Source organism: Emys orbicularis, chromosome 1 (assembly GCF_028017835.1).
Source record: "Emys orbicularis isolate rEmyOrb1 chromosome 1, rEmyOrb1.hap1, whole genome shotgun sequence".
Lineage (NCBI taxonomy): Eukaryota > Metazoa > Chordata > Testudines > Emydidae > Emys > Emys orbicularis.
The window spans coordinates 267726039-267752857 of NC_088683.1; the positions used below are offsets into that span (position 1 = coordinate 267726039).

Sequence of the window (26819 nt, forward strand, 5' to 3'; positions counted from 1 at the left end):
CACCTATAATGCGGTGAGATTTTTTGTCTCCCGAGGACCGCGTTATATCAGGGTAGAGGTGTATTTAAAAATCTATAGCCCACACTTTGTCAGCTTACAAGAATAAATAATATTCAATACATATCTATCTTTCTGAATGACATATGGACTGTGAGGCCTAAAGCAGCTGGATGCATAGGTTTAAATCATTCGGTTTAAAACTACAGTCTTGTAACTCTTGTTAGTTTCTGTTAGATGCTGTGGGGGAATTTACCAGGGACTAAAGAACATACAGATATTTCTACTATATGCATGAGCTTTACAAACACTTGTTTCACTTTTTAAAAAAAGTTTCCTTTCATTACTAGTGCTAGCAGTATTTCCTATTGTAAGTGCACTATCTTTCAAAACAGAAGAACATTTATGAATACCCACTGTAGTGAAATACTCCTGTACCTATGAATGCAGATTCTTATATGGCTCTTAATTTGTACTTCCAAAACTCTCATAAAAAAGGAAATTTTTAAAACTACATAATTTGCAAGAATAATCTACTCTTTATAAATATTAGCAACTACATATAATAATTTCACCACAAACAAGATAGAAATCTGTTGTATACCTGTGCACCAGTTCCTATAAAAATATGCTTTGATGTAACAGTGGCTTCAAATCAATATATTCTATTTACTATAAGACTTCATAAATGATTACACTGACTACAGAACAATTACTGACACAAAATACAATTTTAAAAGGCCTCGCTTGTCTTTCACATACAAAATTATGTAAAGTAACATTAAAATAGACATTCACAGTTAATTCAGACACCTAACTCTTTCTGCATTTGTATTGAAGAATAAGTGACACATTATCACACTCTGCAGGTAAAACTTGATAAATTGTGGGAAATAGGCAACAACAACAAAAAAGTTGTTAATTTGTATTACAATCTTAAAATCCATAGACTCTTCACAGAAAACTGTAAAATATTCTATTAGAAAAAAATCCAGATTACAGGTCCCAGGTTCTGTATTTCTCTTTGCCTGTTCTTTGTTGTTAGGGCCATCCGCATGCAAACAGGACCTTTCCTCTACATGTTGTGGAGATTATTATGATGTCACAAACAGGATTATGACTTCAGATGGAAAAAAGCAGTAGGAGCAGTTTATCTTCTAAAAACTAAGAACCTGTTTTCATGCAAACATCCTCGGTAAATAAAAAACAGGAAACAGAAATTCAATAAATATGAAACAGCAAGAGTTGTTTCAATACAGAATGTTTTCCTAAAAAGTTTTCTCTGAGAAGTAAGCATGTCTAATATTATTATTTGTATTGTAGTAGTGCCCAATGTAATGACCAGGGCATGGAGGTCATGGTAGTGCCCAATGTAATGACCAGGGCATGGAGGTCATGCCTAATGGTTAGAGTCAGAGGCCTAGCCGAAGGTCAGAGTTAGAGAGAGAGCGTCAGAGGTGAGGCATAAGAACAGGGAGCTGGAGTGAAGCAGGAAAACAGAAATTGGGGAAACAGATGTGGGGTCTGGGATAAGGAGGACAGGAACCAGGAGCAGGTGGGAATACAGGCCGCAGAAGTCAGGTAAGCAGGAGGGGTCCATAGAAGCAGCCAGCCAGGGAATCCTCTGTTGCTGGAACAACTCTGTTGCTGGAACAACTTCTTTAAACAGAGCTCCTCACAGCCAGCCATGGTACCGGATGTTTCCTTCAATCAGGGGCAGGGCCCTCTGCAAGCTAGCACTTCGCTGTTTCCCTTCACTTTTTTTCAAAATTCTCTGGTTCTTTTGAGGTATAGCCTAATATATTACACCTCACATCTAATTTGTGCCCTTTTTTTCTTCCTCTTATATTTTGTCTCTTGACAAAAGAAGGCAGAACTATTTCATACCAATGATAAAAATCTGTTCATATTTTTGGAATGAAGGCACGATCACAGTTTGCCGAACCACTGCATCTTGTAGTTTGGTTTATCTGTTCATAAAGATCCTAACTACAAAATGCTCCTTGTTGACATAATTGCTATTTGTTTAGCAACCTTAAATTTTAGAATGTTTCATAAGACTGACTGAGGAGGCTCAGATGGATGGAAAACTGAAATTTGAAGAACTTTATTTAGATTCCACAATGGGTAACTGTTAACATAACTCTTATTTAGGAGGGAACATTGCAATATAAAAGGCTGTGCCAAAATGAATCCTAGTTTAATGCTTGCTAGGTATAGCAATCATGACTTCCTCTTTTAGGAAACCGGCTGAATCTATTGAAAAAATCTATAATTTAAACAATTCCAGTATGTGCTGGCTTTTTGCCTATATTGTCTTGATCCCATGTCTTTACACCAAAGTCTGCTTCTGAGTCACATTCTAACACAGACCCTGTTGACTGAGTTCTTCTTGAAGGACATCATGGTTTCAGTCACTCTATAAAATAAACCTACGTTATACTTAGTTGCCTCATCTCAAGAGCCATACAGACAGGAACATCTTGGAGACTCAGATGTAGAACTGAATTTTGTGTCAAGAGGCCTCTTCTTGAAGGCAGAGGAAGTGAAAACTCCACCTCAAGTTAAGGAAACTACAGAACTAAAGTCTTCCTAGCCATTCAGGAGCAATTGGAATTACTAGAACTTTGCCTCAAGCTTCTGAACTGTTATTTGAACTAGTCCAATGAGTAAGGAAGCAGAAAGTAGTACCTTTTTCATTTCTGTGCTGTGATTTTTCAGGTAGCAAGTACTGTAACAGCTTGATTTTCACTGATGCTGAGTATCACAATACCACTTCAAATAAATGGGAACCATTAGTGCTCAGCAGCATTGGAATCAGGTACCAGGGACTGACTGCTCAAAAAGAGATAGAAATCAATGCAAGTTAGGAGCCTAATTCCTTTTAAGCATTCAGCCCCAAGGCTATAATCAATTTCCCAAAAACTTACGGTTTTCATGAATGTGTCTACATAAAGATTAGAGTCCCCTTAATCCAGCCTCTCCACGCAGAGTCAATTTGCCTGGGAGTTCTGCATCCATTGATGAGAATAGCTCATAGACAAAGAAGATTTCTCTGCACATAGAAAACTACCATTTGTATTTCCTTGGAGAGACTGGATGATTGTGACTCTTCCTGCCTGTTTACAGAAGGTTCTGGAACAGTCTCCCAATAGGAGTTTTTGGGGAAAACAACCTAATTAGTTTTAAGATAGAGCTTGATAAATTTATGAGTGGGACTGTAAGATGGGGTTGCCTAAAGTACCAAGGGGCTTACGTTCAGCAGCCCTGGAAATCCTTTCTGGTCCTATGTCTTTATTTCCTTTATTCACTTTCTCAGATGCTTTGCTGGTGGGTCTTGCTCACATGCTCAGAGTTTAACTGGTCACCATTATCAGGGTCCTGAAGCAATTTCCCCCCAGGTCAGACTGTCAGAGAGCCTGTTTTTTTGTGTTGCCTTCCTCTGCAGCATGGCGCATGGGTTGCTTCCTAGGATCATATGGGTATATCTCACCATATCAATTCTCTGCCACTGTGGGGGGCGTTGGGCATTGGTATACCTCAGTTGTCCTTATTCTCTGCCTGTGGCATACAATAGCTTAATCTTCTAAAGGCTATAACACTTATTTAATCCAGGTTATTGGGCTCCATACAGAGGTACCTGAGTGGAATTTAGTGGCCTGTGATGCGAGGGAGATCATACTAGACACATTGGTGATTTCTTCTGACCTTAGACTCCCTGACTCTATAAGGTGCTCCCTTTGTGATCTGGCACAGGTCATATTCTTTGTGTAAGACTGGCTGCTGTTGGGCTCCCCAACATAAAAAGCTGGCAACTATGATTACAGATATTCTCTGCGGTTCCAGCAGCAGACGACTCAAGAGAAACTCCAAGAAACTTGTTAATAAGAAATCAAAGGAGGAAGAGAAGGGGTTTTCAGCGTACCACTACTTTGATAGAACCTGCTTGTCCTTGTTCCTTGGGCGAAAGCCAGAGAGTGATTCACTCTCCACACTGGTCAATGGATGGAGCCAGAGACTGATGCACTCTTTTCAATCAATCAAGATATTTGGCTTCAGGAAGGCTGGGAAAAGTATCAACTCTGAAATTAGGCAGAGTGATTCAGTCTTAAGTGGCACACCGGATCTGGTCCAAGAAGTGAATATAGCTGAACCACTCGGTAATAGCGACCATAATGTGATTAAATTAAATCCTTGTGGGGGGAAAATATCAAAGAAACCCTGCACAGTAGCATTTAACTTCAAAAAGGGGAACTACACAAAAATGAGGCGACTAGTTACATGAAAATTAAAAGGAACTCTCACAAGGGTGAAATGCCTGCAACCTGCATGGAAACTTTTTAAAAACACTTTTATAGAGGCTCAAACTAGATGTACACCCCAAATTAAATAAACCCAAAACACTAAGAGGACCAAAAGAACACCACAATGGCTAAACAGAGTAAAAGAGGCAGTTAGAGACAAAAATGCATCCTTTCAAAATTGGAACTCAAATCCCAATGAGGAAAATAAAAAGGAGCATAAACTCTGGCAAGTCAAGTATAAAAGTATAGTTAGGCAGGCCAAAAAAGAATTTGAAGAGCAACTAGCAAAAGACACAAAAACTAACAGGAAAAAAACTTCTAAAGTATATCAGAAGCAAGAATCCTGCAAAACAATCAGTGGGGTCATTGGATGATTGGGGTGCTAATGGAGCACTCTTGGAAGACAAGGCCTCTGCAGAGAAGCTAAATGAATTCTTTGCATTGGTCTTCACTGCAGAGGATGTGAGAGGGATCCCCACACCTGAGTCATTCTTTTTAAGTGACAAATCTGAGGAACTGTCCCAGATTGAGGTGTTGATAGAGGAGGTTTTGGAACAAATTGATAAATTAAACAGTAATAAGTTACCAGGACCAGATGGTATTCACTCAAAAGTTCTGAAGGAACTCAAATATGAAATTGCAGAACTACTAACCTATGGTATGTAACCTATCACTTAAATCACCCTCTGTATCAGATGACTGGAGGATACCCAACGTGACACTGATTTCTAAAAAAAAAAAAAAAAAAACCACTCCAGAGGCAATCCTGGCAATTACAGGCTGGTAATTACCAGGCAAATTGGTTGAAACTATAAGTAAAGAACAGAATTATCAGACACACAGATAAACACGATATGCAGGGGAAGAGTCAACACAGATTCTCTAAAGAGAAATCATGCCTCACCAATCTATTAGAATTCTTTGAAGGTGTCAACAAACACGTGGACGAGGATGATCCAGTGGATATAGTGTACCCAGACTTTCACAAAGCCTTTGACAACATCCTGCACCAGCAGTTCTCAAACTGTGGGTCGGGACCCCAAAGTGGGTCACAACACCCTTTTAATGGGGTTGCCAGGGCTGGCGTTAGACTTGCTGGGGCCAGGGGCCGAAGCCTGAGCCCAAACCTGAGCTCTGGGTGGCAAGGTTCAGGCTTTGGCTTCAGCCCTAGGTAGCATGGCTCAGGTTACGGACACACACACCCTCCAACCCCCGCCCAGGGCTGAAGCCCTTGGGCTTCGACTTTGATCCCCCTCCGGCCCGGCATGGTGGGGCTTGGGTGGGCTCAGGCTTTGATTCCCCCCTCCTGGGGCCATGTAATCCTTTTTGTTGTCAGAGGGGGGGTCGCAATACAATCAAGTTAGAGAACCACTGTCCTACACCAAAGGCTTTTAAGCAAAGTAAGAAGTCATGGGATAAGAGGAAAGGTCCTCTCATGGATCATTAACTGGTAAAAAGTCAGGAAACAAAGGATAGGAATACATGGTCAGTTTTCACATTGGAGAGAGAGAAATAGCAGGGCTCCCAGGGATCTGTACTGGGACCTGTGCTGTTCAACATATTCATAAATGATTTGGAAAAAGGGGTAAACATCAAGGTGGCAAAGTATCCACACATACAAAATTACTCCGCTAAATCCAAAACAGACTGCAAAGATTTACAAAGGGATCTCACGAAACTGGTTGACTGGGAAACAAAATGGCAGATGAAATTGAGCATTGATAAATGCAAAGTAATGCACATTGGAAAATATAATCCCAACTGTACACACAAAATGATGAGGTTTAAATTAGCTGTTACCACTCAAGAAAGATCTTGGCGTCATTGTGGATAGTTCTCTGAAAACATCTGGTCAATGTGCAGCATGTTAGGAACCATCAGGAAGGGGATAGATAATAAAACAGATAATATCATAACGCCACTATATAAATCCATGGTATGCCCAAATCTTGAATACTACACGCAATTCTGGTTGGCCCATCTCAAAAAAGATACATGAGAATTGGATGTACAGAGAAGGGGGGTGGGAATTGGGGTATGGAACAGCTTTCATGTGAGGAGAGGTTAAAGATACTGGGACTGTACATCTTGAAAAAGAGACGACTAAGGGGGGATATGATAGAGGTCTATAAAATCATGACTGGTGTGGAGAAAGTAAGAGTTATTTACCCATTCACATAACACAAGGACTAGGGGTCACCCAATGAAATTAATAGCCTGCAGGTTTAAAAACAAACAAAAGAAAATACTTCTTCACACAACACACAGCCAGCCTATGGAACTCGTTGCCAGGGATGTTGTGAAGGCCAAAAGTATAACTGGGTTCAAAAAAGAATTAGATGAGTTCATGGAGGACAGGTCCATCAATGATTACTAGCCAAGATGGTCAGCGATGCAACCTTATGCTCTGGGTGTCCCTAAACCTCTGATTGCTAGAAGCTGGGACTGGATGACGGGATGAATCAGTCAATAAAATTGTGCCTCTGTTCACTTCCTCTGAAGCATCAGGCACTGGCCACTGTCAGAAGCCAGGATATCGGGCTACCTGGACCATTGGTCTGACCCAGCATGGCCGTTCTTGTGTTCTTAGTGAGCTTGCCAGCCGATAAGATACCTGAACTGTCCCTGCAGTCAGCTGGGTGTCCTTTCTGCAATTCATAGCTCATGTTTAGCATGGAGATGGGAGTTTACTGCCCATGAGGCAAATTTCAAAACACTTGTGTATTTCTTTGCATCCAGCCTTTGCAGCCTTAGGGACTGTGAGATAAGTGAAGTGTATCAGGTCTCAGCCAGATACTAACTGAGTAAAGCTTTTTAAAGTATTTTGTATTATGGCATTACTGAGTTATTAAAAGAATATAATCTGTAGATTTTTTTAAACACTCTTTGGAAAAAATTGTAGTCTGAAATTATTGTTGCGACTGTTCTTGAGACAGAAACCTCAGGCAGGCTTTTCCTATGAGACAAGCCTTTGCGTCCTCGCCTGTGAAATAACAAGTCTGAGTCTGCCCGCAGTTGCCATGGAACTAGAAAATCCTCACAGTGAGTGGAGGTGAACAAAGGTGTATTTAGAATCCCTTTTCCAGTCAAGAGTTGGTAATCCATTTCACCATATAAATACAAAATATGGATTGACTATTTCCTATAAAGTGACTCCAAAGGAAATGATGTTGCATTGACAGGTTTGGTAAGTTTCAATGGAACAACTTTAGAGCAGAAATTTCTTAAATTAAAGAGTTTGCCAAAGTTCTTAATAAGCACTGTCACATTAGATTGGAGCAATTACTACCTAAACCAGCAGTGGGCAACCTGCGGCCTGCACGCAGACTGTCAGGGTAATCTGCTGGTGGGCAGCGAGACAGCCACTGGGAACTACGGCGGCCGTGCCTGCGGATGATCAATGTAAACAAACTGTCTCGCGGCCTGCCAGCAGATTACCGTGACGGGCTGCGTGCGGCCCAGAGGCCACAGGTTGCCCATCACTGACCTAAACTGTCAACTCTGGTTCTGCCACCATTTGCCAAAAGGTCTTTGAAACAGAGTACGGTATCACAGAATGATCAAGAACCTTAAAAAAAAAAAAAAAACAGCCTGTAAAACCAAATGAAGAAAAACCCCACAGATAATAAAAATATCATATTTACATTCCATTTCCAGAGTTGCCAAATTACTTCTACAAAAGATGAGATCTAGTCAAACTACATCGCTACCTCGATATAACGCGACCCGATATAACACGAATTCGGATATAACGCGGTAAAGCAGTGCTCCGGGGGGGCGGGGCTGTGCACTCCGGTGGATCAAAGCACGTTCAATATAACATGGTTTCACCTATAACGCGGTAAGATTTTTTGGCTCCCGAGGACAGCGTTATATCAAGGTAGAGGTGTATTAGGAAAAGGTTCTTTAGTTTTGGGGGTCTGCGAGCAAAATTAAGATTCCTTGTTACTCTTAAAACTGAACTCTCGTATTCCAACATGGGGGAAACAACTCTGCCAATTTTTCATGGCTCGCTAGCTAAGGACAACGTTAACATATCAGTAGAAGGGAATTAGGTGACTGTGGCAGCATTCCTACAGTATTGAAGCTCAGGGTTATCTAAACCTGTGGATTTGTTTATATTGTATATATATGTTTATAAAGGTGTAACTAGAGAGAGGAAGACCGTGCCAAATTATGATTCATACTGCTTGAGGCCACATTTGAACATGACAGCTATTAAGGCTGGCTTTAAAGTACAATATTTGTCCATATTCTTGTATTTAAGACCAAATAAATGTATCATGATAGATCAGATTACCATGAGTTGCAGAAGAAAGAGGTACATACACTACTCACTCCTGCATAACTCAGGATCAGGTTTTAGACCTATATCCAAAACGATTCTGTCTGAATGTTTATATTAATAATATACAGAGAACAACTGAAAATTTTGTTTTTTCCACTGTCTAATTTAACTGTGGGGAGGTTTTGCTCACTTTCAAAGGGAAGAGACACTCCATTTTTTAAAAGACAAAAGTATAGGAGCACTCTGAGAAGAATCAGTGTATACTACTAGCTCACATTCAACACTGCTTGGTTGTAAAGGTTTGTTTGTTTGTTTTTGTGGGGGGTTTTGTTACAAAACAAATGTTTCCTAGCTGATCATCCCTAATTCAAATTACTTGTTAGTTAGAACAATTTACAAAATTCCATAAACTGCTCATTCACTAATGGCTGTCCGATACTGAACACTGACCCTTATGCAAGCTGTCTCAAATGCACAAAGGGACTAAGGTGCCTAAGCCCTAGATTTAGGCACCTAAATAGCAGATTTGAACATCACTGTGATCCACAAAACCCCTGCTCAACTGCTGCCTAACCCTGGAGGCACTTAAACTCAGCTGGTGCTTACATTTCTGCAGGTACCTATGTTTCTGCCCCTGGGCATATGCACTGCTGCTTCCCTCAGGGTGCCTGGGTACCTCTGTCACACTTAAGCCCCAACGCAATGATCAAACCAGGTGGAGACAAGGGTGGAGGGAATCCTTTCTTGGGACCTGGTCTGGTAGGTGTGCTCAGAGCATGCCCACTGCCATATAAAAAAGCCAGGAGGAAGAGGAGGCCTGCCTTATAACCTTCAGCCCAGTGGCTTGGGTCTCAGCCAGGATATGGAAGACCCTAGTTCAATACCTCCCCCCCACACAAGCCTGGTGAGGAGCAGGAATTTAAACGGGGGTCTTCTGAGCATTGCAACACTTAACTCCTTTTCTAGATCTGGGCACACAAACAGTCCCAGTCATTGAAATCATACAGCTGAAGCCACTGTTACTATTCGTGTGGGTAAGGATTCACATGAGGGTTGCAATATCAGGCAATTCAATAGTATATACACAAACGTATTAAATGCATATACAGGAAGTTATGTCACGATTATGAATTGAATACTGTCTTCCTCAACCACAAATTACAGATAGAATCTAAAAGCATTTCCATTATCAAAATCATTTGTAAGGTCTCCCTCTGCTAAGCCTTAAACATTTCATCTGGGTTAGCACTTTCTTATATAAAACATTTCTCCAGCGAGGTGGAAATTAGTCGAGGGAAAGTGAGGAAAGAAAGTCCATTTGTTTATTGTATTACTGAGAACTTGTCTATATGAACAATTCGTTTGCAGCAAGCTAGAGTGTGAATCTGCCCCACACTAGTCAGCTGTGGACTAGATCAAAGTACATTAATGAACTGTTAATGTGTGTGAGTAGGGTCCACATGGACAATTAGTCCACGGTAGACTAGAGCTGTTGTAAATCAGCATAGCTCCATTGAAGTCGATGGAGCGCTCTCAATTTATACAAGCTGAGGATATGTCCTAGGAAGTTTAGCATTCATTACATTTGCCAAAGTAAGTAGAAAGAACTACTAGAAAATGAATTGCAATTATGAAAGTGGCAATAGGATGAGCGTGCCTTGTATACAGTTCTAGCATTTTTGGAATTGTCAGATCTGTTCACGAAAGCTTATGCTCAAATAAATTTGTTAGTCTCTAAGGTGCCACAAGTTCTCCTGTTCTTTTTACAGATCTGTTCTATGTTATACTGTATTTGCCGTTCTGTATCTGGTTCTTTTACCTGAAGCTTCTTTCACAGGGTACGTACTATTCTGCTTTTTCATAAGTTGCTTATATTTTTACAGAGTTCAACTCTAAAGAAGTCAGTTGGAGTGAAACTTTAATTCATCCATGAATCACTCCCTTGCTCTCAGCAAATATCTGCACAAGCCACTGGCAAAGTGTCTCATTCTCCTCTAGAGCTGATCCACATAGAGTATAATTATCTACTACTGCTATGAGTTATTCAATTAGCTCAAGTGGCTAACCCTATTGATGATCCATATGGGTGTCAATATGATGCCCCATGATAGAGTTTCTGGGGGGGGGGTCAGATTGCTTTATAAAATCTCAGCAAATATACACAAAAAACTAATAGAAACAATATTTTTAAGTTGAAAAATAAAGCACCCAAAAATTAGGAAATGCCATAATTAAGATGTTTGTGCAACCATAATTCGGCCTCCTTCTATGCATGCATTATGATACTCTCTTTAATTACATGACCACATATTTTCTCCACTGGACCCCAACCCATTCAGTGTACAAAATGGAGATCCTCACTTATGAGCAGCTATGCAATATTTTGTTGTCTTCTCAGTGTTCAATGTGTGGCCACACACCTTATTTACTGAACACTATTCAAACCCTATGTCTGAAGACACAATTATTAATTTCTTCACGGGCTTTTTTATGGCACTCATCACTATTGTATCTGAGTGCTTCATAAACACTAATTTATTTTACAACACTCCTGTGGAATGAAGGGATATTAATGCCCACATTTTAGAGAAGGGGAACTAACCCACAAAAAGATTAAGGTCAGAAGTATTCAATCATTTTGGATGCCAAACCTGAGACACCCAGCACCTGATTTTTCACATTACTTAGCATTGTATAGCACTTTATATGTTAAAAGAACAGATCTCATTGACTTGAATTGCAGCTATGAGTGCTCAGTGCTTCTGCAAATCAGACCCCAGGGTCTCATGTCAGGCACCAGAAAAATGAGGAATAAACAATTAGTAACCACCTGTAAAACAAACTGGTTTAAGTGACTCATCTAGCATCTCACAGAAAATCTGTAGCAGAGGCATTCAACTGCTGTAACCATAAAACCATCCTTTTTCTTCCTGCAATCTCCTGTCTCATTCACTACACACCTGCCAACTTCTGGAATAAATGAAGTAGTGAGCCAACAGACAACATTCTCTTTCTCTGCACAACCCCGATTCATCCCCACAGGTCCACTTTGTGCACTGAATGAGACAGGGGACCTGTGAAAAAAATATTATCATGTAATCCAGACCATATCACAATGCATACACACAAGTGGGATGAATTCAGGTTGGACAGGCACAACTTTAAATCTGACATTTCCTAACTTCTGAATGCTTCACTTTGCAACCTTAATAATGGTCTTTTAACAGTTTTCTGTGTCTACTATTCTATAAAATACTATATACATTTAGAATTGTGGAGGTATAATTCCATTTCATCTTTCTGGTGACTACATAAGCCGTTTGTGATTTGTCCTTGTGGTTAGCATACTTTCACCAGGAGTCCTGACACTGAAGTATCATTCCATAATCTGTTTGATATTCTATATATGAATCACATGCAGTGACCCAGTTCAGTTTTGCTATTTTAGACAAATATTTCCCTTTGCTTGTATGTCTAGCAAATTCACTCTCCTCCTTCAACCCACTCCACAAAAATCACTTATTTTAGCTAGGTTTACTCAGGCACTTCCCATTGCTACTCTCCAGTCTGACTATGACTAAAGTTTAAAAACAGTTTAAAATAATGTAATCATCAAGAACCTAGAATTGTTCTCCCAACATCATTGCCACATTCTACCCTCCAATGAGTCAATATTTATTTACAGCAAATACAACATCACCATACTACAATGTCAGTGCTGCACAGCAGGTACCTTGGTTTCCTGGTATGCCTGTTTGAGATACACTCTCACACCATAGTGCCACAGATTTGATCCACCGGTCATTGAGAAACACTGCTCTTGGGGAATATCCAGATAGCTGATTATGTCACTGGCAAAAGCAGCAAAATGGGGATGGGAGTAGGCTGAGAATCTGACCCCTTTTCTTAGGTATTATACTTAGGATGTATCTAACTATCATCTACTGAATAATTATAGATTAATTCAAACATTTACCACCCAGAGTATTTGCAATATTTCTCATTTTAAGATAGGGAATGCTGTAACAAAGGTAAATATAGCTGTAGAGAAAATGCTCTTTTTTGGCAGCAATTGTACTTAAATAATAAATATGATTACTCTTTACTGATGAATCCCATAACTGATAGTCCTTCATCTTTAGTTTCATCCTGTTACAAAAAGTGTTTCCTGTTTTATTAATACATTCTGTTTGCATTAATATCTTTCTTCAGTGAGCTTAATAGTCAGACATATAGCCGTCCTACTAGTCTGGTATAGCAAGATCTATTAAACAGATCTCTGACTTCTACCAATAGCCAACATTGATACAGAATGAACTCTCATGAACAAAGCTATGTTTTCTTAATAGTAACAGTTGTATAAACATAAGGTCTTCTCAGTTAAAGGGAAACCAACATCAAAAAGCAGTAAAACATGGAATCCTAAACCCCTCTTCCTTTGAAGAAACACGTTTGAAGAGAGGTGTTTCTAGTTATGGGTGAATGAAATGAGAATTCAGCTGCAACAAACGGACATCCAGTTCTATGAAAGACTAATTAGATCCATCTGAGAAGCTGTGTCTAAAACTGCTTCACATATTTCAAAGGAAAGCTCTAGTCTGTCTTTTGAGAAGACTACATCAAAACATTTAGTCACAGCTGACGCACATCTAGCCATTACAACAGCATTATTTTTATCAACCATGAAAACTACATTAAAGTAATGTTAATAGTCTTCCTTACATTAAAAAAGCAAGGAAATTTAGAGCTAAGAAAACAACTCTAGGCTGAAATTACCCTACACTTCCCTCCCCCCACTCCACCCCCCCCAATCTCTATGTGCCTAGGAGTCAGAGATCCGGGACCTGAAGTGTGATGCTGCATATCAAATGTGCTCATATATACTGAGACAACAGAATTAAAGTTGAAGCTTCAGCCAGGAGTTGCAGAGTTAAAGCTGCTTTTGTGGATTTAAGCCAGGCTCTTAGTTTCACCTGTAACTACTGCTGCTGCTGAACCAGCAGGAGGAGCTCACAACATTTTTCATCTATTCATTCTACAAATCATGGGCTCTTTTTTAAAATAGTCTTGGATATGATTCTGTCATGAAAAGAGAATCCAAGAAATATTTTACTTATGATTTGTTTTAGGAATCCTTAATTAATTATGTATGCTTTTTAATACAGAATCATAGTTGTACATGGCACATAAATGAATAAAAAAGACAATGCCTTGGCCCACAAGGAGTTTACAATCTAATAACAAAAGACCATAAAAGGGAAAGGAAGAGGGTGGAGAGACAAACATTGCTCTACCAAAAGATAGGATTTCTGAAGAAAACAAATGGTATGTTATAGTTTCACATGTATTTTATTTAGATTTTACTTTACTTTTAATAATTTAAACACCTGTCATTAGTGGGTTGTAAACCATATAGAATAGAGTTAATAGTACCTGTTATATCATAGAAACTCACCCTATCAAGCCACCAAGATGGCAACTAAGTATATCAGCAGTAGCCAGCTTTCATTGGCTTAAAACTGACAATTGGTAAGCTTATTCAACCTTATAAGATACTATGCTTCCAAATTTCATTTAAAAAGTTGATTCTAAGTTATGAAAGGAAAATAAGTGCCCCAAACTGAAATATTCTCTATATTGCTAAAGTACAAGCCATTCTAACATTTTTCAAACCTTTTTTTCTTGTCTTTGTTGTCTTTGTTTTTAAACTTGTTCACAGGATGAGAGCTTGTGTGCCAGACTTCAGCTCACAGCAAGTTTTACAGCAGAGTTACAACTCCTTGAAAAATAGGGTTTATTGTAGAACTACAGTAATCATTGTTACAAAACTACTCTAAAATGGAGAACAAACTCTGTTACCAAAAATTATCAGATACGCTAACACATTTTTCTTGATTATCAACATTAACAGGTATTTCTTCTCATCCATTTATAAGGTATATAACTAGTATAGCAAATGTAAATAAGCATGTATGGACAAACATCATCTACATAATAAAGATGTATGTCTTGTACCCAATCCCTTAATGTACCAATTTTACAAACTGGCATGTTGTTTAAAACAACCATGTAGCTCACGTACATAATAGCAAAATAGCACCTGATGCCCAAAGAAAGTCAGTATATAGAATATAAGACGTGTTCTTTATATAAAATATTCTTCCTTAAAATGCTGGTATAAGAAGTTAATTCTGATGTTTTTACTCCTCACTAGGGAAAAAAAGGGACTTGCTTCAGGAGAGGAAAAAAATAATCTGATACCAATATTTAACATGTTTTATTGCTTTATTGAGGAATACTCTAGAGGCATTGTTTAAAGACAAAGTAGAATAAGTACAGATTTTTTCCAAAACTGGACATATATAGATTGGTCCAGAACAATCAGAAGCAACTGCTAAAGTGGAAGTCATGTTTAACAAATTCTAACTACATTACGGTGACAGAGTCTTGCTGATGGTGAACAAATAGTCTTATTGCCTTTCTTGAAATACTCAATATACTAAAAGAATTAAGTATATAGCTGTGGTGCTAATGGTACAATTCTGAGTTGCACTTGAGCAACCAGTACTGAGAGGAGTGGAAAATGGTACTAGGATCAGCCTTAAGTTTGTCTTATTTACACCACAAATGGATGACAAAGAAGAAGGAAAATTAAGAAAGCAGTAAAATAATTCAAAATATTGAAAGCTGGATGTTCAGCATGTCAAAAGAGAAATTCTAGAGAAATTAGAGGGGAAAAAACATGACAACAGTTCCCTCCCCTACAAAATGCCACCCCTTCTTCAAACTCTGTCCCTCCATAAACAAAACGGTGGAGAGCAGATAAGAATAACCTCTGCTTACATTGACTTCAATTAAACTCAATTTCATTCTTTTTAATTCCATCCTTCCTTTAAGCCATCCCCAAATGGCTGCAGGTGGGGGTAAGCAAACAGCTGTATAAGAAAGCAGTATAACAAAAGATCCTTATAGCTATTACACAAAGGGCATCCAAGAACATTGCGCTTCCAAGCTGAGCCACTGTGCATAATTTTGGACACAATATATAACAAGAATGCTGTTGAAGCAATGTACGAGGTACATAAGACCACAATGAATTTGTTACTAGATAACAGGTTTTATTGTGTGGTGAAAAGTAAAGTTAGGCTTGTACCCGTTAGAAAAAGAAGGAGAATTAAGGATAGGATTGAAATGTATACAATTCAAGAAGGTGGATGAGAGAACTCAAGAGAACATCAGATTTTTTAAAAAGGTAAGATAAAGTTTAGTGGGCCATTTCCGAACACAACAGATTTTTTTATGTGGGATGGAACTTTTACAAATTACTAAAGATAAAATAAATAAATACACAAACTTTGCAATCTTGCATACATACAAAAAAGGAGTCAGGTACTTTCAAGAAAAAACTCCTGCAAACATTATACAGGCAGAGGACCAGGATGGTCAATTTTCATGCCAACGGAGGTGCATGACTGTTCAAGTAAATTATCAACATTTTGTAAAATGCAGGGAAAGTTTTTCTCATTACAGTTGTAAACTGATCAGTTCTCCCTTGTGAAACATACCTGACCCTTTCTATTTGTGCCCTCAAATGTGCTGTTTCCCTTCATTCAAACTAACAAAGGACTCTGTAATCAGAAAGAAAATTAGTGACAGGCAAAAACTTATTTTTATGTAAAGAACATATGTTAATTACCTTAAATTAACATTTTTTCCTTAAAATTCTTTTTTAACCCTTACAGATTTTTGCCTATCACACCTACTAGTACTGCCCTAACATTTTGCCATTGTGCCCTATTCACTGTGTATTACTATACGACTAATGCACACCTAACACATTGGCATTAATTATAAATTATATTATTAATAATAATACAGTCTAATTTCTTTTTATTTATTCTCTTAAATTAAATAATTTATTTTATAGCAGTGATGGGCAAACTGCAGCCCGTGGGCTGCAGGTTGCCCACCACTGTTTTATAGAGACAGGTCTGGAAACCTGTTACATATTTACATAAATAGGAGATGGACATGGAGGAAGCCATTAGTTATCTGAATATTTTACTGCACATATACTTGTATTTAATATATTACATGTGGACTGGGGTACATATAACTAGTTTATGTATAATTTACCTTTTATATTATACTATACCATTTTTTCATTTTTATAATAACTATTTTACAAATTTTGTAACAGTTGATATGATTTTTGGTAATTTTCAAGTATTTTTTCTTTCTTTCTTAAAGGATATTTTAAACAAAGGAAATATTTTCAAAATAATTTAAAAATCAATTATATCCCTTAGTAACTGCATTTGCAGCAAATGAACATAGAATTACATCATGCTTTTAATTAATTACATTTTTAAATTGAAACTTAACCATAATTAGTTACACATGCATACATTAACTAAATTCAGGCATACAGCTACTTAATTACAGTATATTGACAATATAGGATATAGTCAATTAATGACAACAGCATGTTGTCTACAGAATTGTATATTTTAATAATGACCATGCCTCCAGTTCACAAGACCAAATTCATCCACTTATTTTTATGCTCTCAATTAGGTCCACAGTAATAGCTTTGCTCTTGAAAATGTTAATGTGCATCCAAATGCAACTGTCCACCCAACTAGACATGTAACACATGGACATCTTGTTGCAAGATGTAAGCTGTTCCTCCTAAAAAAACATGCATTTAACATATTCATTAATAAATCTGTCATTGTGCTGAACAAGTCCACCTACTTCCCACAGATATTCATTTCTATATCAATTTGCTTTTCTTAAATGTAGGAAATCATACAATACAATGGAAAAATGTTAGCCTATTTTAACAGTGATCGAAAAAGTAATCTGAACTGCTGTTAGCCATTTTATTGAGTGTTTTGATTTACACAGCTCCCCACTGGAAATAGATCAAGTTTCCATTTGCTGGAAGTGACTCCCAAACTACTTCACCTTGTTCATGCCACTTTGTTTTATAGCTTACATTCGACAGAACTACAGTGATAAGAAGCTACTCTGTAAATGAAAACATCTGGAAATTCTGTCAACTAAATGGAGAAGGTGACGTTAATTCAGGGGTGGGGAACCTACGGCTCGTGGGCCGGATCCGGTCTGCTGCTTCATTTCATCCAGCACACAGCAAGTCTCCGCACCGTGGGCCAGAAGCCCTGAGCCTCGGCATCCCCCTGGGGAGCTGGAGCTGCGAGCGCTAGCTCGCTCCACTGCAGGGAGAAGCTGGGGTTGCCAGGTTATTAAAAGTCCGGTCAGCTCCGTGCAGCTGCCAGAAGCGATCAGCATGTCCCTGCGCCCCTAAGAGCGGGGGCGATCAGGGAAGCTCTACGCACTGCCACTGCCCCTGCCCCCAGTGCCAGATCCACAGCTCCCATTGGCCAGGAACTATGGCCAATGGGAGCTGCAGAGGTGGCGCACGCACCGCACAGAGCCCCTTGGCTCCTCCACCTAGGGGCTGGACATGGTGGCCGCTTCTGGGAGCAGTGCGGAGTCAGGGCAGGCAGGGAGCCTACCTTAGCCCCGCTGTACCGCCAACCAGGAACCGCCTGAGGTAAGCGCCGCCCGGCCGAAGCCCGCACCCTGAACCCCCTGCCCCATGTCAGAACCCCTTCCCGCACCCTAACTCCCTCCCAGACCCTGCACCCCCCCACACACACACACCACATCCCCCTTCCTGAGGTTGGAACCCTCTTCTGCACCCAAACTTCCTCCCGGAGCTCGTACCCCGAACCTCCTCTCACACCCCAACCCCCTGCCACAGCCCTGAGCCTGTTCCTGCACTCCAAATCCCTTGACCCCAGCCTGGAGCCCCCTCCTATACCTCAAATCTCTCATCCCCAGCCCCACCCCAGAGCCCACAGCCGGAACCCTCACTCTCTCTTGTACCCCAACCCCCTGCCCCAGCCCGAAGGCCCTCCCACACCCTGAACCCTCATTTCTGGCCCCACCCCAGAGCCTAGGGGAAGCCCCGAGCCCCCACATCCTCCCGTGGGACTGGAGCCACGAGCACTGTGGGGGGAAGCCCTGAGCCTCCGTGCTCCCCCGCCCCCCATGGGACTGTGTGTGGCCCGCGACTCATTTTTTCTGTGGGTCAGTGACCCCTCATAGAAAAAAGGTTCCCCACCCCTGGGTTAAGTGGTGAGTAAGGTACCCACTATAGCAATGAAGAGCCCTAGAGGGAAGGGGTAAATGTTCAAATATGATAAAGGAGAAAAATTATTGCTAAGCTCAGAGAAATGCTGCAGAGCGGTTCTCAAATGCACTTTGAACACAGAGAATTTGAAAGATTAAAACAGAGAATCAGACACAAATTTTATATAAAATTGCCTTACCAAAAGAGATTTTAAAAATACCCATTATAGCATACAGCATAGCTTCAAATCCTTTGTTAATATGACACAAGAATCTCAACCTACATAGCAAGAAATGAACTGTAAATAGGGAAGAAGGACTGTACACTCTTTTGGGCAGGGCCATATCTTTTAATCTGTTCTCTAAAGCACCTGGCATATTTCTGGGCACTGTAAAATGCTAAACAACAAAAACGAGAAAGCAGCGTGCTTTCTAACGTGTCATTCCTTACTGCTGATGTCCAACATTGAATTCACCCTTCATTTTTGTGAAGGCAGTGAGTGTAGCCAAAAATAATAAGAATAAAATCCTCCCCACCCTGCCAACATCTTTACCATAACAAAGATACTAATTCAGCCTGCTCTCTCGTTTTCTAGTTCTGGAGATATTCATAACAGAAAGAAAGAAATACTGAAAACTATTGAGGGAAGAAAAGAGGGTGGGTGGTAGAAGTGAAATGAGGACACTTACAATCATGTAATTATTTATCTTTCACTCTTTTGTTCATCACCAAACCCTTTACTTTGCAACAGGCAAATTACAGGGTGGTGAATTCAATAAATTAAAGCTCAGAAGATCCTGGACCACTGTATTTAAATTCTCCCTTGTTTATATCTCTTAAATTTCTCTACCACTCTGCTATTACTTTTTATTATAAAATTTAACTAAATTATTTCACTCCACAAAGATTTCTGAGATGAAAGCTTCTCACTAGGTATGACATTCACCCATAGTGCAAAGGGTCAGCCCAAGGACCTCCACATCACTTATGCCCTACACAGCACCTATGCGGAAGGTCTCTTGGCAAAATGGCTGAATAGGGCACTCCCTATTCACAGCTTCACAACAAAAGGGTCTTCACATTCGCTCTAAATAGTCTGGAGTTGAAGACCATGATAAAGGTGGCCCAGAGGCAGGCCACAGACCATTAGCCTCTGAAATACCCTGTGCAACTGGCTAGGAGAGACTGCTGACACTATTCCAAACCATGGCTTAAAACAGCTGCAGTGGTAGAGAGAAACCACACAGCAGCCATGCCTACTGAATCTGGATTCGGGGTGGATTTAGTCTTTCAAACCACTCTATGATGCATGGGGAGTGGATTTCACCCCTCACCAACAAAGCTGCATTGTTTCTTGGACTTGGTATGCTTCATGCCTAGATTGTTCCATACATCAGAAGGAATAATATTTGAGTCCAAACTGAATAAACAAAAAGACTCTAGTTTTATTACACTATGCTGGTGTACAGAAGGTTTTAAAACTGATGTTGGTAATCATGATGATAGGACAATTTCTTGATAATGAAAATATACATAATTGATAGGAAAACTAAGAGCTGGAGTATAAAGATTTTGTCTTTCAAAGATCAAAGTATGATGAGCAGCCAATTCATATATTCTTCTGGCAATCAATACAAAAGGATAAAGCAATAAAGTGAAGAAAACAGAAACACTGATGTTTTCATGAGTTAAGTTAGTGAGTTCATGTTGTACAAGACAACAGATCTCATTAAGGTAGCCAAGATTTTAAACAAACCAACTTGTGTATAAAATTTCTGAACAATTAAAGTGCATGTAGATGAACTGACATTGGGGTAATGCCTGATACCAGAAAATTAAACTAAATGTATTTTGCACAAATTGGTTAAGTATTGGAGTGGGTGCAGGATAATGGAGGAGAGGGAGTTTCATTTATTTGTAAAACACCTTAATCCACTTATTTTCCAGCCCCTATTGTAGGCACAAGCAGCAGAAAATTTTCTTTACTTTTGTAGTATTTTATAGACCTGACGAGATCGCTGCAAGGTTGTGAGCCCTTGAGCAGGTAAGTTCTGGGAAGCCATGGCACTCAGTTTTTAGGCCAGTCTACACTAAGGAAGTTCTGTTCTGAGTAAGCTGCACAAATAGACAAGTTTAAAAAATTCAACAAATTAGAAAACATGAACAATAAATATTACTGTTGCTTGACACTGCACAATATTTTTTATTACTCTTATGATAACAGTAAGAGAAGAAAACTATAAAGATGGCCCATGGATCAAATGGTGCTGGGAAGATGATCCCTTCACTGATCACTGAATTATCCAACTGAACAATTGATTCAGCTACCTCTGTCACAACCGATGAGGGCATCCATCCCACAAAGTCAGCATCCCTGATCATGTCATTGCAACAGGGAAGAGTAAATCTAAAAGTTCAACATGTGGCTTGTATTTGCTTCTTCACGTTCTAGGTGAAAAATCTGACTGGAAAGTCAGTGCAATTGGGGTTTGCATTTTCCATAGTACATTACATCCAATTCTCGGGAACAGGACTTCTCTGCCCCTTGTTTAAAGTTTTAAGAGGGTTTTTTCTTCTCATCGCAATTTTTTAAAATAATGTTTCAGAAGGTTTTGATTTGATCATTTTTATTACAGTGACCCATAAACCACCATGAGGTAGGTGAGGATAAAAAGAAATTTGACAAAAAATTACAAACACAGAATGATGTGTCATTCTTTAATTATCCAGTAACCTGCTCTTATCATGGTCTTGGTGTTGAATAATGGTTACCTTTTGCTTTACAATCTCCAGGGTTGGGTTTTATCTAATATATTTGCACCCAGGAAAGTTTAGGTCAGATGTAGCCTTTGGTCTTCTATGAGATTCACCTATCTCATCCAATTTCCAGTTAGGTTGGTTGAAGTACAAAGAAATAAAGTATCTTATCCAAGGAACATAGCAAGTTATTGGCCAGCCGAGAATTAGAACCCAGAAAGCTACTGACTCTCAGTCCATTTGGTTGAACCTCTAGACTGCACAGGGTCCAGTTACTCCTCTCTCTCTCATGTATTTCATTTTATTACATATTGGCCAGTGACACTGTATAGGGATGCCCATGAGGGCTCCTGTCTGCCTCACTGCAACACAACCTGAGGGAAAAGTAGCAGCATGCTGCCTAGGATGCTGGGACAAGGGCAGGAAGCCCCATGGCCATCCTGTTCTGCCTTGCTGGAACTCTGTAAAGCAGTACTTTCCTGTTGCCCTGCCCCCCAGCCTCTCTCTCTTAGGCAAAGTGGCATGAAACGATAATAAATTCCTTTAAGTTACAGTTTAAGTACTGAAAATAGGTTTACTTTTAAGTTACTCATTCCTTCCTAGACCATACTCTTTACCCTTTGATTATGATGGTGGTGATGTCATTTTAATTGCACGTAGAACCAAAGAGTCCATGACAAGCTGGACCTAAAAATCTGGGTTCACTGTGCGGCAACAGACTGGAAATTCTGGAGCAGCTTCACTTAAATTAAAATATTGATGGTTTTATTGTATTATTTTTCATAGTTAATTCAATCAGTACAACTCCTCCTGTGTTATTTATTTTGATATTAAATTCCATTTATTTTAGACTGTCACAACATTTTCACTTTTTGATATGTTGCTGTTTTTGGCATTGAAGAAGCTGGAGGTTTTGGCAGCCGGCTAGTGGACAGCTGGGGAGACCGTTTTTGATTGTGGGATATGCACATGCGCTTTTTTCCTGCTAAAACTGCTAAAAATAATACTGGCATTTAAATTGCCCTCTTCAGTTTTTATATGTTTGAGACGAACAGGGCAGTTTACACCTCTCAGGCTACCAGGCTTTGTCCAGACTCTAGAAGGTAACACACTTGGTGTTTTCAACGTTATCTTTATAACTACAAGGGGCAGAAACATAATTCTGGTTTTAAAGGCCTTTTCCACACAAACTTTCACCAGTTTAACGAATGGTGTGTTTTTAAACTGGGGCAAGTTTCCATGTAAACTGTCTTATTTCAGTTTCGCTCTATTTATTACTTTTTTAAACCAGATTAAACTAAACTGAAATAAGACCCTCGAACAAAAATAATACAAATTTGCACCAAATTAATTAACTGGGTTAAAAAAAAAACACTTAGTTATTCAAAGGAAAATGTGTGTGAAGACAAAACCTTAGAACCTGCACCACAATTCCACATCAAGGGTGACTCCCACAGCTATGGAACAATGGAATACACAAGACTCTGAGGACTGTACTCTTTAAGGAGTTCATAGAATTTTTCAAATGGGCATTAACCAGGCACTAGTCAGGATTCGAAGCTACTTTCTTCTTCGCATAATAAATAAGGCTACGATTATGTCACAGAGGTCACAGAAGCCACAGAATTTGTGACTTACTGCAACCTCCGCGACACTAGGGGCCCCCGCAGCTGACTAGCCACCTTGTAGTGTGAAAAACTGCTATCTGACTGAATTTACTAGTTAGGGTGTACTGAGCATGCTCACACAAACTGAGCATGCTCAGTAACACCTGCTGAAGTCAGTAGCAGGAGCCCAGCCGCTGCAGGCGACCCTCCCGCAGCTGCAGTTGTGGGACCCCCTGCAACTGACTGGTTGCCGGCGAGGACCCCTGAGCTCCCCAGCCGCTGCTGCTGGCAGGGGCCCCCCCTGCAGTTGCTCAGCTGCTGTGAGCTGCTGGTCCCTTCCTCCTGCCCCGCAGCTCCCAGCTGCCTCTGGCGGTGGCAGAGGCACCCCAGATCTGCTCAGCGGCCGCTGGAAGGGACACCCCCACACACATCTCCCCAGTTGCCACCAGTGGTATCGGGGGGAGCCCCTGCAACTGACCGGCCACCGGCAGGGACCACTGAAGTGCCCAGCAGCTGTGGCAGAGGGACCCCAGAGCTGCTCAGTGGCCGCAAGCAGCCACACCCCCTAAAATCTGACTAATATTTAGTTAAAATCATTACATCTTTGCTCTTTTTTCAGAGAGGTTTTAAACAAAGCAAAAGTAAAACAACTTGAGAAAGCCATATTCATGACATGAAATATTTAAGTTGGGATTTTCTGAGGAGCTGCATCAATTTGAAGTTCTTTTGAAAATACCAGCCTTAAAGCTTTGACAGACTTCATGTAAATTGTGTCCATTCTTAAAACTCTCAGATTAGCTTTGAAATCAGCACTGCAGAATTATAAAAACAAATTTCCTCCACATATTTTTTTCCCCAACTCTCCAAGTTAACCTACCTCCGATTTAGCTTGATTTTATTTCATCATCATCATCCGTGGTTCCACCATAATCCTAATATAATGCAATGCTTTATGCCTTTCACTCTTTAATATCACAAGAGGAAAGAAATTATTTAGCAAGTTTTGTAAAAGCTAAATCACGTATATTTGTGCATCTGAAGCAAATGGTTTCCAGACACAAAATGAAGTGTCAGCATATTGTGGCTAATTACTGTATTTGCACCCTCAGTTTTAATGGTAGCTTGCTACAGTCATCCCGATTATGCATTTTTCCTGGTTAGTTTGTTTGATTTTTACCAGTATCTTACATTGCAATTTAATTTCTTGCTCTCAAATACCTCTTGTGGCACAGCATAAAAGCTCACTTCTAAGTAAGGCATTAAACAACAATTTTGTTAATTAGAAAATAAATATAAGAAGAAAGTAGAATACAAAAATGTTTCATTGACTTTAGAGTGTAGATAAATCCCTGTACGGGAAATGTACCACTTAATTAGCATATGGAGGATGGTATTCTAATTTACAGCAAGGCCTCCTGCAGAAGATGAAACAAATGTGTAACTGTGCTAGTGCACTGAACAGATGAGAGATCTGTACCACAAATCAAGAATATATACACTGACTCAATGCCTCACATTTCTTAGAAAATGAGCAAAACTTACAGAGAATGTTGACCCGTTGTTTGAAACTGTAACAGAGTAAGTTCCGTCTCCTAACTGTACCGACAGCTCCCAGTTGTTCAGATCCAGCTTAGCAAGAGAAATTCTAAAGCAAGGAAAGGAAAAAGAATATTTTAACAGCATTTTCAGGTTGTCCACATTTTTAATCACATGAACTTCTTTCATAGGGTCTTCATAAAGGATTTTAAACATCATTAACCCTATTGACACAGTCAGGGAGCATGTTTGGGAAAACTACCAGATATTTTTTTTTGTCCATTATGGCACATAAGGCGAAAACTTTTTAGCGGAGAAGCCTTTTGAGATATTTTCTGCTTTGCCTTGACACCCCGTGTCACTGAAATGTACTGATAAAATTTGAGGAGAATCCCAAAATCCAGCCATCGTTGGTTGCTGGGATATTGCAAACAGTGAAAAACAGATGAGGAGAGGGAAGGAAGAGTGGCACTTGAAAAAATAAAAAGACTACTTGGACCTTCAAGAGCAGAAGTGGTTCACCATCACCTTCACATCATAATCATGCACAACAAACCTAAGTTAAAGGCCAGTTAGACACAAAAGCATGTAAATCCAGCCAAACGAATAATATCCATACATTATTTTTAACAATATATGTATTTTATATATTAATGACGGATCTCTGTAGATACAATAAACTGAAGATTTTTACATGCCAGGACTTGAGAGCAGAGTTCTATATTCCTCCCATAATAATCTATGACCTCACAAACTTAAGATAACCCAGGGAAGTGCATCTTTTATGTTACATCAAGGTGGTCAAAGATACAGCAAGGGAACCAGAACCTGGAACTCAAGTCTTGGCAGGTTTGAAAAAAAAAGTAGAAAATAATTTTTAGCTGTTTTGTTTTAAACTATATTTATTTGTAATGTGTAGGTCTATACATATGTTATGTATCAGTTGTCACCTTTATCTTGCCTTCCCTATAGTTTGTTACATTAACTTGTTGTGTCTTAATTTAAACCGGAAATTTTTGGAGAGACTATTTCTGACTATTGTATGAGCACCGGCAAGTGCAATAGGCTTCCTATATTGTTCGGGATTCTAGGCACAATTTTAGCACAAATAAATAAATAGTAATTCAGGTTGGTTGAAGCTCTGAATTTCATTGAATTGATGTTTTTATGTGCCAGTTGGTCTCCTGTGCTGCCTCTTATGCATAGCAAGAACACCCTGTAAAAATCCACTACACTGTCCACATTTAACTCTCTCCTTAAAATTCAACCCTGCTGTCATGCTTACAAAACGCTTGATAACTACTGGGCAGCTGAAGCACTGTATCCACTGCATATTATGCTAATTATAGAATCATAGAAATGTAAGGCTGGAAGGGCTGGAAGTCTTTGCAGCCTCCTGAGCTGAGGCAGGACCAAGTAAATCTAGACCAGGGATAGGCAACCTATGGCACACGTGCTGAAGGCGGCACACGAGCTGATTTTCAGTGGCACTCACACTGCCCGGGTCCTGGCCACCGGTCCGGGAGGCTCTGCATTTTAATTTAATTTTAAATGAAGCTTCTTAAACATTTTAAAAACCTTATTTACTTTACATACAACAATAGTTTAGTTATATATTATAGACTGTGGCGGGGCCAGGCAACCCCGCCTTAGCCCAGAAGGAGTTAAGCCCCAGGGACTAGAGGGAGGGGCCAGGCAACCCCACTTTAACCCGGAAGGAGTTAAGCCCCAGGGACTGACAGCGGAAGTCCCGCCTCCCTGGGCGGACTGGGCATGCTCCAAGTGCTATAGGAGTATAAAGGGAGGGAGACCGGCTCAGTCTGGGCTGGAGCCCGTAGGCGAAGGACCTGCCGGGGAAGCTCCTGCGGCGGACCAGCCACAGCCGGTGGCTACGCCGGGAAGAGACGCCGTCCACGGCCCGCCGGCGCCCCGGCGCTTAGAGGAGACCCAGGGGCCGACTGAACTCGCCGAGCACCAAGGACCCGTCGACTCCTGGGAGACCCCAGCGGAGACTCTGGTAGGAAGGGACCCCGGGAGGGTGACAGAGTGGTACCTCCCCCCCCCCGGGGAATCTCAGCGTGTTTCGGTCGGAACCCCCCCGCTGAGTTGGTGAAAAAGCCTCATGCTACCCTCCACCCGAGGGTCGCTTTTGGGACTCCGGCCGCTAG

General features: G+C 40.2%; 1 protein-coding gene across 5 annotated transcripts in view; it reads right to left on the reverse strand.

Annotated features, from left to right (window-relative positions):
• The window catches only part of PCCA (propionyl-CoA carboxylase subunit alpha), a 421040-nt gene that overhangs the window by 103671 nt on the left and 290550 nt on the right, over positions 1–26819 (reverse strand). For all 5 annotated transcript variants that reach the window (XM_065409497.1, XM_065409531.1, XM_065409513.1 and 2 more), the window contains one exon: positions 24658–24760. In XM_065409497.1, the coding sequence (XP_065265569.1) occupies positions 24658–24760 (103 nt within the window). The remainder of the gene's footprint in view (positions 1–24657; positions 24761–26819) is intronic.